At 42.5% G+C, this 18,083-nt stretch overlaps 1 protein-coding gene across 1 annotated transcript in view; it reads right to left on the bottom strand.

Annotated features, from left to right (window-relative positions):
- The window catches only part of CA14 (carbonic anhydrase 14), a 198,154-nt gene that overhangs the window by 15,594 nt on the left and 164,477 nt on the right, over nt 1–18,083 (bottom strand). Inside the window, exons 9-10 of the mRNA XM_086947605.1 lie at nt 16,078–16,101; nt 2,137–2,221 (exon numbers count right to left, since the gene is read on the bottom strand). Coding sequence (XP_086803731.1) covers nt 2,137–2,221; nt 16,078–16,101 — 109 coding nt within the window. The remainder of the gene's footprint in view (nt 1–2,136; nt 2,222–16,077; nt 16,102–18,083) is intronic.

Raw genomic sequence — 18,083 nt, 5'->3', positions numbered from 1 at the left:
ATTTTGGATTAGGTTTCTGAGGTCCAGTCACGCGTACAGCTTAGTAACAGCACCACAAAAGTTCCTGTAAGAAGGAAGATCCACAAAGAGTTTAAGCATCCCTCACATGGCACAGACAGCATCACGTGCAAACCGCAATCACATATAAAGACGAAGTACAGCGCGGGCATAAGCACCGGAAGCTACTTCAAAACACACACCTTGTTCTGCACATGTACAGACACTAAGCAACCTTTACTGTGTCTATCTTTCCTTTGAGGAATATAGAATTGAAAAAAATTAAACTTGTAGAGAAAAGTATCTCAGCAATGATTTTTGTTTAGGAAATTCTTGTGATGGAAGAGCCTGTATGACACTAGGAATATTAAAATGTGCTAAAAATATAAAGTAGGTGAGTAAGCAAAAACGACATAGTAATATGTGCCACACACTGGATCATGTTCTAAATGTGTTTACATATAATATTCACAACATATATACTCGAAGGCAGTAGACTGGTGTGCATTTTCAATATTATAATTCCATATGTTACCATAAATATTCTCCCGTAACCCTTTCCCAATACTCATAAGTGTACTGTTTTCAACTACAGTAAGCCTTTTTATAGATGTTGCAGTCACAAATATTAATACATTTATCTGAAAAAATGTAACAGATTCCTATACATCACTCCTGTCTACTCCTTATCAAAAAAACATTTGTTGAAAAGTATTGCACTACCTAGCAGCACAACATATAATTGTTATAAACCTACCCAAAAAATAGAACTCCATTTTAGTTTATGTGGAAAGCCTAGTTCTATGTAGTAAAATCTATTTGTATACTAGTTGCTTTAGAGTCTTTACTAAGCTGTCTATAGATCTTCAAAGTAACATAAGAAAATTGCACAAGAACAGAAGTTTCTAATTAGAGCCTCAAGCTGATGCACTTTTCTGGAGTGATCAATTGCCAAAGACGAATGCGTACAAATGTAAGTGGCGGAACTGAAAAAAACTACACTATTCACTATAAAACCGGTAAGGATGAAACTATTTTCGGACCTTAGACCGGAATGTACTCTTGAGCCGCTTGAGAAAGGAAGGTAAAATGGAAAGGATACATGAGAGCATCTACAAATTCTACTGAGATACAAGGGGAGGAGACCTTGCTCTTAACAAGCCAATTGCTGAATGAAAAAGGAATCTTACCCTCCACAATGGTTTAATTAGTTACTCACATCACTCCGATTAATCTCATGTTCTGATGTGAAAACCTAGACATTAGCCCGGGGTATGTATACAACCTCATTGTACAAGAGATATTGTGGAGTATGTACTGCCCTCCCGACAAAATAGTTTACATTACATCAAATAGAAATGCATTGTTGTTGGTGATGAGCAGAGCACATTTACTGCATCTATTTGTTAGAAGCCAAGTTATTCATCAATTGAGGGGAATGGTCTTTTGTACAATTAGTATCATAATGGAAACAAACCTGGAGCCGGGAAAGAAAATCATTTTGTTAAATGACATGCAAAACAGTTATTAGTAAATTAGAGGTTTTTAAGAGCTTTGGGTAACTTTATTGATTTGGAAATCAATCCAAAACTTAGACATCCTTTCATGGCTTCAGGATATTTTTAAACAGGCTTCTATGGATGATCGTCCTTTCAAGTGAGAAATTTGTTTTGAGAAATGTCATGTTGTGTGGGATGTTTTATTAAGCTCTATATCAAAGAATGATAACTTTGAGGAGGTTGATATTCGTAATGATTTCCTCTTTCCTAGCTTCAATTTTTTTCTTTCTCTATTGAATATTTATTGATACAATTTGTTCATTTTACACATCTTTTAGACATTGGTTTATTGAGTATTTTCTTCATAAGCAGAATGACGTCCATTAGCCATACTATTATATCCCTATGCACATGATTTTAGAATTAATAATAACTGAAAATACATTAAAAAAATCAAAGTAGAACCACAGTAATGAACACTTATATTCAGAAACAGACACAAAATAAAGGATTACAGCCACAGTAAGTAATACATTCAGAAACACGCATGGAGAGAGTAAAAGCCTTTATCAGTCCATCTGATATCTGAGTGTATCATAAGAAATCAAAATCAAACAAAGAGGTTTCTTTTAGAACTCACCTGATACTCTTCATGATGACATGCACAGCAAAGAAGAGGCCCACAAACACAAACAGGATCCCAAACACAGTGGCTACCACTTCACCTATTGGGAGAGGGATAGATTTTGGGTTACATAGTCTCACATTTTATACAGACTCAGGAGAGCAAAGACACAAGGGTAGATGTGTGATCATCAAATTACAGGTCACTGAGAGGTTGTATGAGCTACTTCAGCAGAAATTAGGGCGGAGTGTTCTTCTCTGCGTTTGTATATCTGTGCCATATATTCTCAGTTTGGGGGCAAGTAAACACTCATGTTTCACACCATCATGACATATTTGTGTTTAGTGTCTGCATAGATAAAGGAGAAGGTCATGTTAATATATTTTCTCTTTCACCAAATGTAGAGCTCAAAACACTATTTGGAGGCTGTCCCCGCCTGCATTTTACAAAGCACAGGACTTATAATAGATGTACTTATAGAACGGGCTGCCAGGACCATCTTCATACACAAATGCCCTCGCTTCATGAAGAACCTCGTCAGGACTGCACACATCTGATAGGTGGCTCCTAAATGAGTCCAAAACACAAATCTTGCTAATACCTCAGCTGCTCACAGTCTTACCCTTCAAGGGGGTAATTTCCATGGACCTTCCTTTTCTTTCCATGTTTGATGTCATGCAACTTAGGGAGCTCTTGCATCCTGAAGTGTCCCTCAATCCACAATTCTTTATATCATCGTAGTTAGCTTTTGAGATTCTTCCATCACCTTGCTGCATAAAGTGTCTTGGATCCTTTGGGTAGTAAAGCTGCAATTGTAATACTCTGTACATGGACCACCTCATCTGGCCTTATACGATGCTCTACAAGGCTTACAGCCAAGTGCTGTATGCTATATTCCAACTCAGGATGTACTTCCATATCATCCTCATCATGATATCTTTCCTCCAGCCACCCATGAGAGGAAAACCACAATTTAAGACTCTTTGCATAGTCTGCAAAGCTTTGCACCATGGAAGTCCTAAATACCTGAGAATGATCTCTGTATGAGCTGATCCACATCCTGCTAAGAATTTAGGTTATGGTGGAAGGTCAACCATATGGAATCTCGTTCACCTTCCATCAACAGCTCAAACCTTCTAGCAATAGCTCAAAGAAGACTTTCTATAACAGAGAGCTAGGTCGAAAATGTTCCTCTTTCATAAGCTTATGGTCCCACCAGCAACATTGCTTAAATACAGTCTTTATCACACGTATTGTCTCCTGGTCACATTATAGTGCTTCCAAGCAGCATTATTCAGCTTCAGTGCGATATAAATACCCTCTAAATAAATAGAGCTCATAACAGAAGAGATTTATAACTCACAGATCTTTAATATCACTTCCACTCTGGTCTTGCCCGTGAGCATAGAACTCTGGGCTCACGTGCTGCTGAGGAAAAATAACACAGCTCTTGTTGCTGCGTAATCCACTTCCAATAATGTGAATACAATGCACTAGCCAGTTATATTGGAGTCCTCTGCTGTCTTTGGTTCACCCTTCTGTTGGAAAGGGCATATGTTCTATTCAGACATCACATAGTGGCAATTAAATCCTCCTAAACGGCACTCAAAATCCTGATGTAGGCCCTTGTATTAGGCACTTGCTCCAAAATCGTAAAATCTGTAACAATATTTCGAACAATAATTATAGTGTAAAAAGATGAGAATTTTTAGTTTTTGGGAAACATGTTTTAATTGTATCTTCATGGTAAACAAATATTAGAAATATGCACAATATATTAATTACTTGAATTATATATCTACCCACAGCAAGTACATTTTTATTTGCAAATGGCTTACTGATTTAAATGCCCACCTAACAATTAATGCTCAATTTCTTTGCCTACTTCATTTCTATTTACAAACCTTTTACCCACTTTTCCATCTAATTCTTATGTCATTTACGAATCACCTGTATTTATTGGTGGTTTCTGAATTGCCCTCCTCAGTAATGGAACAGAGTAGCTTTATTTAGGAATCTAGGAATTTATCTAATCAGCTAATTTCTAAACATATGATTTGATAGTGACTTATTCTGGATATTTTGAATTGTTTGGCATGGAGGTGTATCAGAATTGTTATGAATTATTGGCAAGGGAGTAGCTTTATAGGAAATCTTGGGGGTGTGCGAGCTTCAGATTTTCCTATGCATATCGTGATTAAATACATTCTAGGACAAGCAGGGTGCATGAGAGGAGCCTAAGGAGCGGAAAGGTAAAGGAATGCGGATTGGTAGGAGTACTTAGAGAGACAACACAATATTTGAGAAAATAACCAATATGTTTGAAAACTTTGAAAACAGAGAGGGAGAGTGTGTGTGTGCGTTTTTGACTGTGTGTATTTAAAAAATCCGGGGAACATCACTTACAACGCATTTTTTACAACGCACTACCATTACATCGCAACCATTACAACGCAAACCATTACAACGCATTACGCTGGGGGGCGCTCTAGGATAGGGAATATATTTAATTTACTATCCAACACCTTCCCTGCTATCCACGGGGACTGGACTTGGAATAGTAAATTAAATAATTCACTATCCAGCGCCTAAAAGCATTATGCGTTGTAATGGACTGCGTGGTAAAAACCGCGTTGTAAAGGCATGCGATGTAAAAGCATGCGTTGTAGTGACACCAATCCAAAAAATCCTGGTGAAATCCGACAGACATCACCATATCCGACTGAAAGCAGTTGTACCCAACTATTTATAGGAAAATGCATTTATTAGTGGAATGTAACGCAGCAAACACCCCCGCCCCCCACCTTGAAGCTACGCCCCCGAATATTGGCCATTTGTAGTGTCATCACAGGTATAAACTTGACAAACTTTTTCGTTTGATGTAGATTTTCATCAAATACTTTCTAAATACTAACTCTGGAAATTTAAATCAACTATACACCTTTATGGAGATTAAATGATATCACTTCTTTGTCATACTTTATTGCAAGCAATAAAGACAATCATACCGTAGACCAAACATGTGACTGCCCCTGCCATGCAGTAGGGCAGAGTTACATTTTTGAATCTTTTGAAAAGACAACAATGAAACTCGGTGGTCCTAACTAACCATTATGTCTTTCTGCAAGAGCAAGTAGCCTACGTTTATTTGATATTTATGCAAAAAGAAACCAAGTGATAGATAATAGCTGCCCTATTGTTTTTTGACAATACTTGTTTAGCTAAGTTATTTGTTTCAGAAAGTCAGTAAGTAAATGATTAATTAATTGATACAAGCTTACAGAAAAATACATCGTTATTTGCAGGAAAATAAATATAGGTTGTACGCTGGTAACAAGGCCGTGTGGTTCAACTGGTGCAATGCTGCAAGACTTTCTTCCATCTCCTTTATTGGTATGGTGTTTTCATTATGATTTTCAACAATTATGTTTTGTTACTAAAATGTGTGGCTTTTGCATATACTTATTGCTTTACTGTGTTGCGTACATCTGACACTGAGACTTTAGAGTCACCGTCCTATTAAATCTACTTGAGGACGATGGTGTAATCTGGCACCTGCATCTCAATCTGTAATCCCATTTTGCATAATTTTCGATGTTTTAAAGCTTTGATCTTTCATTTTTCTTGACTCCTCGCCATCTTCATATGTTACTTTACTCTTGGTATCCCACCCAGATCCAAAGTGGTTAAAGGGGAACTGTAATTCTTGTGCTCCACCTTGCAGCGTGTAGTAACTAATTTTAATTTAATAAGTCTCTTATAAGTTATACAAAGAAGAGCAAATACATATGATATAAAGTGGCAGAAATTAGTGACTTGGTGCTCAGCCGCAGAAAATAAAGGCTTTCACTGTAAGAGAGACTTTTTAGGGAAGAGAAAGTATTGACGAAATAGAAACCTGGTCAGAGTGCTACATGATAGGATATGGGGGTATATGCTGCATATTGGTACTTGACCGGGGTTTTTGACATAAATGTCAGCCTACATGCAGAGGCAGTTACTAAGTGATAGGTGTAAGGCAGAAAAAACAGACGGTTGATGTTTGTATGTATGGGACCAGCGCCGCATACCAGAGAGATGCAAAGCCTGGTCAGGATGGGGCAGGCTCCTCTGCTGTATCTGCATTATCTTTCTGTTGGCAAGGACTTACTTGACCAGCCTGACTACGTGTGAAGCGGTCGCTCCAGCCTGCCTCCCGACCTCTTAGCGCTATAGTGGTATCGTAGCGCTGCTTCTCCCCACTGCCATACTTCAAATTGATTCTGCACCCGATATCCGGCGTAACGCTCCGCATTGCTTTCATTGTTTAGAATATTTTAATCGACCTGTGTGCATAGCGCTGCTTCTTCCCACTTCGCATTGCTTTCATTGTTTAGAATATTTTAATCGGCCTGTGTGCATAGCGCTGCCTCTTCCCACTTCGCATTGCTTTCATTGTTTAGAATATTTTAATTGGCCTGTGTGCGTAGCGCTGCCTCTCCCCCACTGCCATAACCTTAATTGAAATTGATTTGGAAGCCGGTCTGTGGCATAGTGCTCCGCATTGCTTTGCTCAGTGAATCTATTAATATTGTGTGCTCCACCGCTAGATCGCATTAGTCGCATTGGCCCCTAAGCACATTTGCTGCCTGATTGTTTGCGCCCATAGCGTCCTGTTGTCGTTGTTGTTGCTTCCACCATTTTGTTGTGCCTGCAGCCCGTCCCTCCCCCTACGCTCCCGCCTCCCAGCTCCCCCTCCCACGCTCCGCCCCCTCCACTTCTCCACTTATGACAGATGCACCTACGCGCAGCAGTCGCGCCCCATGCGCGCCGAAGGTGCGCCAAAGGTAAGCCCGTCTGCGACCGTCCGCGCCTGGACGGCGCCCAGCGCCGGTCCCCCTGGTCCCCGCCGTTCCCAACCCACTAAAATCACATATGATGCCGCATCTCTCCTCTCCCTCAACCCCGGACGCACACCACAATGCTGCGAAGCCACTCCAGGACGAACCCACGGCCCATTCACCTGTCTCTCCTGCAAGTTCAACTGCTTCAGGACCCTCACCAAACCCACTTCCCCCACACACAGCTCCGACTCTAACAACCTGAAGTGCATCCTGCTTAACACCCGCTCGGTCCACAGACACGCAACTGAACTCTGGGACCTACTCGACACGGCGTCACCGGACATCGCCTTCCTCACAGAAACATGGATGAACACATCATCAGCACCCGACATCGCCATAGCCATACCGGACGCTTACAAGATCATCTGAAAAGACCGCATCAATCAAACAGGAGGAGGCATCGCCATCATCCACAGGAACACCATTAAAATCACGACCAGCTCCGACGATAATCTTCCAACCGCCGAACATCTCCACTTCCAGAAGATCCACACTGACCCCAGGACCACACTTAGAGGCACCCTCATCTACAGGCCTCCAGGTACCCGCACTCAATTCAGCGATGACATCATGGACTTCGTCAGCCCACATGGCCTCGCCTCCGAGAACTACATTCTTTTAGGAGACCTCAACTACCACCTTGAAAACAAACACGACAACAACACCACCACCCTTCTGGACAACCTGGCCAACCTCGGACTCAAACAACTTGTTGACACCCCCACCCATACAGCTGGACACACTCTCGACCCTATCTTCACTTCCAGCAAGCATATCTCCTTCGATCGCACCACAGCTCTCCATTGGACGGACCACAGCTGTGTTCACTTCAGCTACAAAACCACCCTGAACCAAAACCGCCCACAACCTATTCCTCGGAGAAACTGGAACAAAATCACCTCCGACCAACTCCTCACATCACTAAACCAAAACCCTCCCTCCCTCTCACTGGACCCAAACCAAGCGGCCACCAATCTCAAGCAATGGATCACCCACAGTGCTGACGAATTAGCACCCCTGAAAAAGCACCAGATCAAGTCAGCCAGCAAAAAGGCTCCCTGGTTCAATGATGACCTAGAAAAATCCAAGAAGCTATGCCGCACCCTGGAGAAAACATGGAGAAAAAACCCAACCACCGACAACATGGCCACCCTCAAGGCAGCCACCCGCAAACACCACCAGCTGATTCGATCCACCAAGAAATCAGCATTCAAGGATCGCCTCGACAACAACTCTCACAACAGCAAGGAACTCTTCAACATCGTCAAAGAATTCACCAACCCCACCGCAGCATCTAACGACATCACTCCCTCCCAAGACCTCTGCGATGCGCTATCCTCCTTCTTCTACAACAAAATTGCCGACATCCACAACAGCTTTGAGAAAACCCCCAGCGATCAGCCCTCCCCACCCCCCTCTGATCCTACTCCGCCAACTAACAACCTTAGCAACTGGAACCCAATCACCACTGAAGACACCACCCGCTTAATGAACTCAATCCACTCTGGCTCGCCAACTGACCCCTGCCCCCACTACATCTTCAACAAAGCGGACTCCATCATCGCACCCCATCTCCGTGACGTCATCAACTGCTCGTTCAACTCTGCCACCTTTCCAGAAAGCTGGAAACACGCCGAACTCAGCGCCCTTCTGAAGAAACCCACAGCAGACCCCTCGGAACTTAAAAACTACCGACCCATATCCCTCCTCCCATTCCCGGCCAAAGTCATTGAGAAAGCCGCCAATAGCCAACTCGCCACCTTCCTTGAATCCAACACCCTCGATCCATCTCAATCCGGGTTTCGAGCCAAACACAGCACCGAAACCGCCCTCATCGCAGCGACCGACGACATCCAAACACTACTAGACAACGGAGAAACTGTGGCCCTCATTCTACTCGACCTCTCCGCCGCTTTCGACACAGTCTGCCACAGCACCCTTATACAACGCCTCAGCAACATCGGCATACAAGGAAAAGTCTTGGACTGGATCATCTCATTCCTAGCTGGGAGAACTCAAAAAGTTCGACTTCCCCCATTCAACTCAGAGGCCACTGAAGTCATCTGTGGCGTACCACAAGGATCTTCACTCAGTCCCACCCTCTTCAACGTTTACATGAGTCCTCTCGCCTCCATCGCGCGTCAACACAACCTCAACATCATCTCTTACGCTGACGACACCCAGTTATTCCTTTCCCTCACCAAAGACCCCAACACCGCCAAAACCAATCTTCACGAAGGCATGAAAGAAGTAGCCGAATGGATGAAACATAGCCGCCTAAAACTCAACTCAGACAAAACCGAGGTACTCATCCTAGGATCTTCCCCCTCTGCCTGGGACGACTCTTGGTGGCCCTCCACTTTGGGCACAGCACCCACTCCCACAGACCATGCACGTAACCTTGGCTTCATCCTAGACTCCTCTCTCTCGATGTCCAGACAAGTCAACGCAGTCTCATCCTCCTGCTTCAACGTACTTCGCATTCTCAAAAAGATCTTCCGCTGGATCCCCGTCGAGACAAGAAAGACTGTCACCCACGCACTGGTCACAAGTCGACTGGATTATGGAAACACCCTCTACACCGGAATCACAACAAAATTACAGAAAAAACTCCAACGCATCCAAAACGCATCAGCGAGACTCATATTAGACATCCCTCGCCAAGATCACATCACCGGACACTTAAAAGGCCTCCACTGGCTTCCCGTCAACAAAAGAATTACTTTCCGCCTTCTCACCCACGCACACAAAGCCCTCTACAATCTAGGACCCGAATGCCTCAACACTCGACTGTCCTTCTACGAACCCACCCGCCAACTTAGATCGTCCAATCAAGCCCTCGCCGCAGTCCCGCGCATCCGAAAATCCTCCATGGGTGGCAGATCATTCTCCTTCCTTGCTGCCAAGACCTGGAACTCACTCCCCACTCACCTCCGCCTTACTCAAAACCACATCTCCGTCAGAAAAGAACTTAAAACCTGGCTATTCGCAAATAATGAACCCCTTCCCCTAGCGCCTTGAGACCCACTGGGTGAGTAGTGCGCTATACAAATGCCCAAACTTGAACTTGAACCAAACAAGTATTGGCAAAAACAAATAGGTGAGATATTATCTATCAGTTGGTTTCATTTTTGCTAAAAGATTAAATAAACTGAGGCTGCTGGCCCTTGCAGAAAGACCTAATGGTTAGGTAGGACCGCTGAGTTTCATTGTTGCCTTTTCAAAAATTGAATTATCCAGGTATGTTTAACCTATTCTAAATTGGCCTAGGTTATGATTGCAGTTGCCGTTGCATAGGCAGACATAGTCCAAGTGATAGCAGTAGGTTATTTGCGTCAGGATGGCTTTGATTGTTCTCTGTGCTTCTTCTAAAGAACTCCTAACCCCACAAAGTGTGATGTGATAAATTATTATTATATAACTGTAGTTATTTCACTCACATGAAATAGGTTTGATACCCACTGTTAATAATAGGTCCCGTAGTAGCAGGTCAGCGTCTTCGAAGTTCATAGAAGGGTTAATACACCGAGAGCACAGAGCTGTGTTAAAATGTTTGCTTGGGATATGTCATGAATTTTCTTTTTTTTCTTTCAGAGAGTGGCCATCTGTGATTGTAGTGGAAGAGCATGTGATTTATGTCTCCCATCTTTTGTAGACAGTTGGAGGCCACCGTGGGCATTTTAGGGGGGATACTTCCATTTTCCCATGGTTTACTGTGTAGCCTGGTGTGATTCCATATGATATGATCGTTTTGAGAATTCCTAGCAGGGCTTTAAGTGGGGGGTCTTTGGGGGTCTGAGAACCCCAGTTTTTTGGGGGGGCCTCGAAAGGGGTCTCTAAGGGGCTCTATTTTCGGGCCTCAAGGTAGGGTGACCAGACGTCACGGTTTTTGTTGGTGTTGCAGGTGAGCATGGAAGCGCACTGCTTAAGCAAATCAAGCTAATGCGCTCCCAGTACCCATGGCATCCCCACACCAGCTCGATCAGAGGATCAACTAGAGTGCCCACATCCCCTTGGTAGTGTGCTTTCATCACGCCATTGTGTCGATCAATGGTAACTCAAGTGGGATCATTTAGCAGCTTAACCCACTTTGTGTAGGAAACTGCCTACATTTTGATATGTCTTCTTTACTTCTGATCATGGGAAACTTGCTTGTAAAAGTCCAGTCAAACAAAAGTTAGACGTGAAATAATACAAACGTGTTTGCACAGAAGGAAATTTTATGTGACTGCATCATAACGAGGATGTGACAGCTCTATTTTGCAAGTGTGAGAACAGCAGGTTGATTTTGTGTGCTGCGACGCTGACCTGCAGCATCGCCCAGTTGTTTGGAACACCACAAGCCTCTTGGCGTGTTTACCACCAGTGTTAAAGCCACAGAGGGGTCTATTCAGTGTCCTGGCGACAAGCACCCACTTATCATACCCACGGGGCAACGAAGGGGAGGCAGGAGCATTTGCATTGTTGAACAAAACGCCCGTGGGCACAGTAGTAGTAAGTGTGGAGATGCAGGGGCTCTAAGAAGGGGTGAAAAAATGACAAACAATCATTAACATGCAAAAGGTCTTTTAAAGACCTGTGAAGTACTGTGTGTGCTGCTGTGTGTGCGCCTGGGAAGCTGTCTCAGCCTGGGCTGCCACACAGAGGGGGCGGGGGGTCTCTGAGGAGTCCTAAAGCTGACGGCTTGTCAGAGCAGGCGGGACTGCTACACTAGTTCTCTTTATTTAGACCACGCCCCTACTTAGATAGGCCACACCCCTACGAGGTTTGCCCCTCCCCTTTTAGAGCACCCCCAGTTTTTCCCCCCTCTTAAAGCCCTGCGATTGCGGAGTCTGCTTCCTCTGAAAGGTAATCTGTATGGTACTACCTTTTGGTTTCCTGAATCAAATGGACTATCTTTGATGTGCTGATTGAGTATGGGCAATAAGAATAATAGCAGTGATAATGGACAGCTATGCATTGTACCTTGAGAATGTCTGAATTTCTCAGATAGAGTTCCAATGAGATGTTGGATTGGCATAAAGTGCAAAGACCATGAGTTAAAACAGTGGTCCAAGATCATATTTGTGTAGCAGTGAATGCAGGAAGGTCCACAATACCTTATCATGGATCTGCTTTACATCCAGTGCCAAGTCATCCAAACAATCTTATCTCGTCAGATGCCAGTCTGCTTTTCAGAAATCCAATTTGAATGGAGTTGATTAAAGTGACAGAACTTTTTCAAGTCAGATGGCGAAAATGTTAGCATAGATTTTACAGTCCATGTTGAGTAGGGATATGGGTCTATAGTTCTTGGTTTCCAAGGGGTCCTTGTCTTCTTTGTGGATCATTACAACAGTAGCTGTACCACTAATTTGTCCATAACTGACATGTTAAAAGAGTTTTTCCATGTGGTCTATAATTGTTTCTGGAAGTTTTTATAGAAGCTCACTGAGAAACCAACAGGCCAAGAGCCTTGCCATTTTTAGGTCTCGCTGAGCCAATGCGCTTGCGCATTGCTCCGGCGAGAATTATGTAGGGGCTCGAGGAAAGCCTGCCAGAGGGCTTTGGAATGCGGATTGTGGCCAGTGCATGTGAGCCAGGTGCGCGCTCGCCATTTGCTCCCCGCCCCCCATCAGACTTGAAAGGAAGCCGCTCGCACACCACCATTTGTCTGAGCCTCTGCATCAGACTTCAAAGGAAGCCACTCCCCCGCCCCCCCCCATCAGACTTCAAAGAAATGCGCTCCCGAACTTGCTGGCCTCGCTCTTGTGAGCCTTTATTTACTTGTTTCCTATTTCTCCTCAATCCCTTCTCAGTTCTTCCTACTCTGTCTTCACTTCCCCGCTCTGTCTTGCTTCCTTTCCCCACCTTTCCTCCTAACATTCCATGTTGTGCTGTTTATGTTATGTTGTTATATTATACAACGTTATGTAAATTTGTGACACACTTGTATGTAATGTTGATTTGTGCAGCGCTGCCAGTATTTCTGCTCCTACACAATGTTTGCTCCTGTTCCCTCTCTCACCTTCCGCTCAATCACCCCTCTCTCTATTCCATACGTCCTTTGCCTCCTTTCTCTAACTTCTCCGTTCTCTCCCTTGCACATTTATTTTCATTTTATCACTCACTCCTTTCATCTCCTCGCCTCTAGTCTCATTCTTTCCTCCTTATTCATTTATTTTTGTCTTACTCATCCCACTTTTCTGCTCTTCGACTCTCCTTTCTCACTTAATCTTGCAGTTCCTCTCGGGTTTATTTCCTCGGCACTCTCATGCCGCAGTCCTTCTTTGCGGTCGCTCCTTGCATTGACTACCCACGTAGCCTCTCCTTGTTAAGTGAGTTGATCACCTATACAATTTCTGATTTCCCGATTTGTTAGGTTCGACAATTGATTTTATGTCTATAGAGGACATCTGGATTCTATTTAGGTATATTTGACAATCCTCTTTAGAGGGCTGCATCTACGGATCACACAGGTTCGATTAAAACTCATGGAAGCAATCTAGGATGTTTGGTGTCTGTTTTTATCTTCTTTGTTTTGCCTTTGATGGCAGAAATGTTGCATTTATTGCCTTTAGCTTTGATGTGGCCAGCTAAGAGTGTACCCTTCTTTTTAAATTTACAGAATGTATTTGCCTGGAGGTTATTGATCTCTCTTACTGATGATTTTACTAGTCTCATATTTTACCTGCTCTAACTTATTTATAGTGTCTATGGTTTCACCATGAGAAATAGCAGCATAAAAACAGCATGATAACACATTAGATCATAAGTTTAGAAGAGAACTGAAAGCTTCTATCAGTACATAAAAGATTATTGAGTGATTCAGCAGGGTAGGTTTTAGTAGAGTAAAATTAGAGTCTGAAGTTTTTAAGCTTCTGTTTATCTAGCAGCCATACGTTTGTGTTTATCAATCAGGGACTACCCAGCATAAATAACAACTGATTGTGTGTTTAGTGGTTATATGTTAGTTTAATTGCGTAATCTATTAGGTGGCGAGTGGAAAAGGTAAGGCAGGAAATCAGGCTTTGTTTGAGTATGATCACCTCCAGGTATTTTGGGCAACCAAGTTTATATTGTGAATAGATTAGTGGCTGTGAGAAGTTCTCACCATTTAAATTTGTCTAGAGTCCATGAAGACAAGCAGCAGAGTATTAGACTGAGTTCTGGTGATGAGTGAGAAGCTATTTGAGTGTGGTAGCATAATAGAATGAAGGAGTAACCGGATTTTCAATAAATAGCTAGTGGATAGCACTCAGATAGATAGTGGTCCTTCTTAGATTATTGCAGATTTTTTATTCATATTTGGAAATCAGCAGGCTCTGCAAGAAACCGAAGACCTGGCTGTTTACCGAGCCCCAATCCCGGCTCAGCCTATACAGCTCCTGATTCGAGTGCCAGGATGCCCTCCCGGGTGAGAGCTGTGCTATACAAATACAAATGCACTTAACACAACACAGCACAACAAAGAAGGTGGTCTTCACCTTATATTTGAATTTCAATTCGGAAGGACCTACAAAAGGAATTTCATCGATTTTAGGTTACCATCAGTGCTAAAAAAACTTTTCTGTATCTCACACGGTCTTTTGCATAGTCCTGAGAGATGTCTACTTATAAGCCATTCGATTCTATTGCCTTGATCTTTCCCATGGGCTTCAGTATCTTTTTTGTAGGAGTATAACCGAGTAGTTAGAATATCATGGGTCTTAGAGTTTTCAAGAATGGTGTGGGTTTAGTGGGTATTCTATGCAAACTTTCAATTTCAGAGTCTTTTTTAAATAGTTTCTAGGATCCATATTTCCAAAATGCATGTGCATGGATTGGCTACTATTTCCATGTTCTCAGTGAGTCCAAATATTCTCAGATTTACCCATTGTTCCTATCTTCCAGTTCCATGTCTTCTCTTGCGAGGGTTTACATTTTCTTAAACATGGCATCTGATTGTTTATGCATCATAAATCTTTCATCTCAAACTAACTTATTCTCAATTCAAGTCTGGTTGAGAGGTCTAGAATTACTTTCTTAGCCCCTGCATCTCATGAGAGATACTGTGATATTAAGTCCATGTTGGCATTAGGCTCCGATTTTCCTTTGGCAGGAGAAGCTAGGATCGATGGATTAGACTTTAGACTCTCCTGGCCCACTTTTGGTTTCCTTGTTTCTTTAGTTTATTTTTCATTTGGTTCATATGGATTATTAGCCATGATGAGAAATGGCAGTGGGTATTGCATGGTGCTGGGCCTTCCTGCTTAAAATGTAATGAATTGCTATTGCTTCAGGTAATAGGAAAGCCCAATATCCAGTTATACCAGGAACAAATGTTTCAGAAGTTCTCAATTTGTCATAGCTTTACATAACCCTGGGATTGACAGGTTTCTCATTTGTAAACTATGCATCATACTGTATGTGTTAGATGTAGCACACAATTCACAGTGTCTTGAGAACCGATGTACCATATGCAGTTTGCAGGCCTCAATTTATCATGTATGGGCTATACTGATTCTAATTTAGAGCATACTCAATTTCCGTAATCGCTAATGTGTGCACACAGATTCTTAAAAATCGCTAAGAGAATTGTAGATTGTATTGTTACTGACTAGAGGTGTCTGCTCTATTTTTATCATGAGAGTTAAGTCTTGCATAAATCCAACATTTGGCCCTACTTCTTCCTAAGTTTTATTCCTTGCCTACATTCATGCACGGTCCGACTTTTGACCCATAAACCCCAAATATTATATCATAAATGCTTCTTAGAGCTCGAAATGGATGTGACATTTTCCAACAAGTTAACTTTAAAATAATTTTCCTAATTAATTTGAAGCTTAACTTCATCTCTCAAAACTATTTTAAAAGGTGCTGGTTTTAAACTCAAAATCCACGCACATAAAAAGTTTGCACACTTCTAATTGTAATCATAGGAGGAATTAGAGTAAAAGGAAAACTTTATAACTTTGCACACTCCTAATATTGAGTCAATCCTACTATTCTCTGCATTTACCACTATTTCAATGAATAATAAATAACATCCTTATAATCTACGTTACAATACTAATAGTTTTACAAATAAGAAAATAATGAAAAGTCTACTAACCAGCAGAATATGTGAATGTGGAACCTGTAGGGAACAAGAGAAAATAATTAGCTTCTCTAATGCATGCCCACAGGCCCACCTTGAGTAGTTTATAATCCAGTTAGGCCCACTAACAGGAGTGATGCAGAAACACAGCCCATGCAACCACCGCCTACAATGACTTCTCAATACAGACAAAATCTTGGAGTGTAAAGGTGTCTGTGAATGAGGAGTACTTTGTAGAATCGGACATGATAAATCTGATTTCCCATTTCTTATTGGAGCCTCAATTTACAACTCGTATAATGGCACATTTTCTGTAATCCACAGTTAGCATACCAACTGGTACCAGTAATCCCAGTGTCTGCAATTAGCTTTCCCACTACCTGGGACTTTGTAGTGAGGTCAGAGTGCCAGTCATTGGCGGCTGGTAGGGAACAGTGTGGGGGTAGGAAACAAAATAATGAAAGAAAAACAAACTTACCTGGAGGTCACCGTCGCAGCCGCTGCTTCTCCTTCAGCAGGAAGGACCCAGCCTCACAGAATCCCATGACCAATCATAACGCTTCCTTAAGCAGCGTTGTGATTGGTCTGACCTCCGTGTTTCGGTGCTCAGACAGGGGCTTGGAGTCTGGGTATGTTTTCCACTAAGGCTGCATAATATAGTCTATGGAGAACATGCACAGTGCTCATGACGGTTTGGCTGGTTTGAGATGGCAAAGCATCATGCGCACTTTGGGTGCAGCCACCAATCCTCCTACGGCCTCAACGTCGGGGGAGGCGAGCCCTACCCCGCCCTATCAACGGGGCTGCACTGCAGTGCAACTGCAATAGTAAGAATAAAATGATAATAACAGATGTTCAGTTATTATCGTTTTATTTTTACGTTGCAGTTGCACTGCTTTAAAGCAGTGGGGCGATGCTCCTCTGCTTTAGCTGAGTAGCTGCAACTGGTGACGGGAAAGAGCCATTACAACGCAACTAAAACAACACACTACCATTACAACAAATCTTTTACAACGCAGGATCCAAGCAACGCATGCCATTACAATGCATGCCATTACAACGCAGCTGCTATTACAATGCATGCCATTACAACGTAATTATGGGTAAGTATTTAATTACATTTTAACCCCTACACCAGCCAACACTTACCCTACTATTACGCCCCCCTGGAGTTAGAATAGTAATTTTAACACCTACATTATCCAACACTTACCCTACTATTACACCCCCCCTGGAGTTAGAATAGTATTTTTAACCCCTACACTATCCAACACTTACACTACTATTACATTCCATTAATTAAAAAAAAATACTTACCCATACTTACGTTGTAATGGCATGCATTGTAATAGCAGCTGCGTTGTAATGGCATGCTTTGTAATGGATCCTGCGGTTTGTTAAAGTTTTGTTGTAATGGTATGCGTTGTGAATGTATGCATTGTAACGTCATACATCCCCTGGTGACAGTGTTTTTAATGTTGGGAATGTATGCGACTCAGCACTGGATATCCAAAGTAAATCCTTCACCAGACTCATACGTTTTTCTTGCTAAACAAATTATCTTTCAGTACAGTATTGACAATTTTTTTTTCATTCAACAGTGAAATACTGCAGTTTTGTTAAATGTGTTGTTTAGCAAAACTTTAGAAGAAAGTGATCAATTCATGATATGTATACAACATTTCGCCATTCAAGGGAATAAGCTAAGGTAAGTGTGGCTGTAGATGCACAGGCTGTGCATACTTCTGCTATCTAGTATTGGGCCCAGATTTGTGCACGTTATTTTTGTTTGAAGAATTCTTATTCAATGAGATACTGTGACTCCACCTCTTGCTTTCAATGCACATGGTCATTGACTCCGTTGTTAGATTGTTTTCTTTCTTCCGTTGTGTTCGACGTGTGTTCAGGATCAAGGTCCACGCAGTGCTCTTTTTGGTCATCACGGTTCCACTCCTTCCATCGGAATTGGAATTGATCATGTTTCCTCTTTTCGCATATCGGGTCAACGCCTTCACTCTCGT

Source organism: Lissotriton vulgaris, chromosome 12, assembly GCF_964263255.1.
Source record: "Lissotriton vulgaris chromosome 12, aLisVul1.2, whole genome shotgun sequence".
NCBI classification, from domain to species: Eukaryota; Metazoa; Chordata; class Amphibia; order Caudata; family Salamandridae; genus Lissotriton; species Lissotriton vulgaris.
This window is presented reverse-complemented; position numbering and strand designations above follow the sequence as displayed.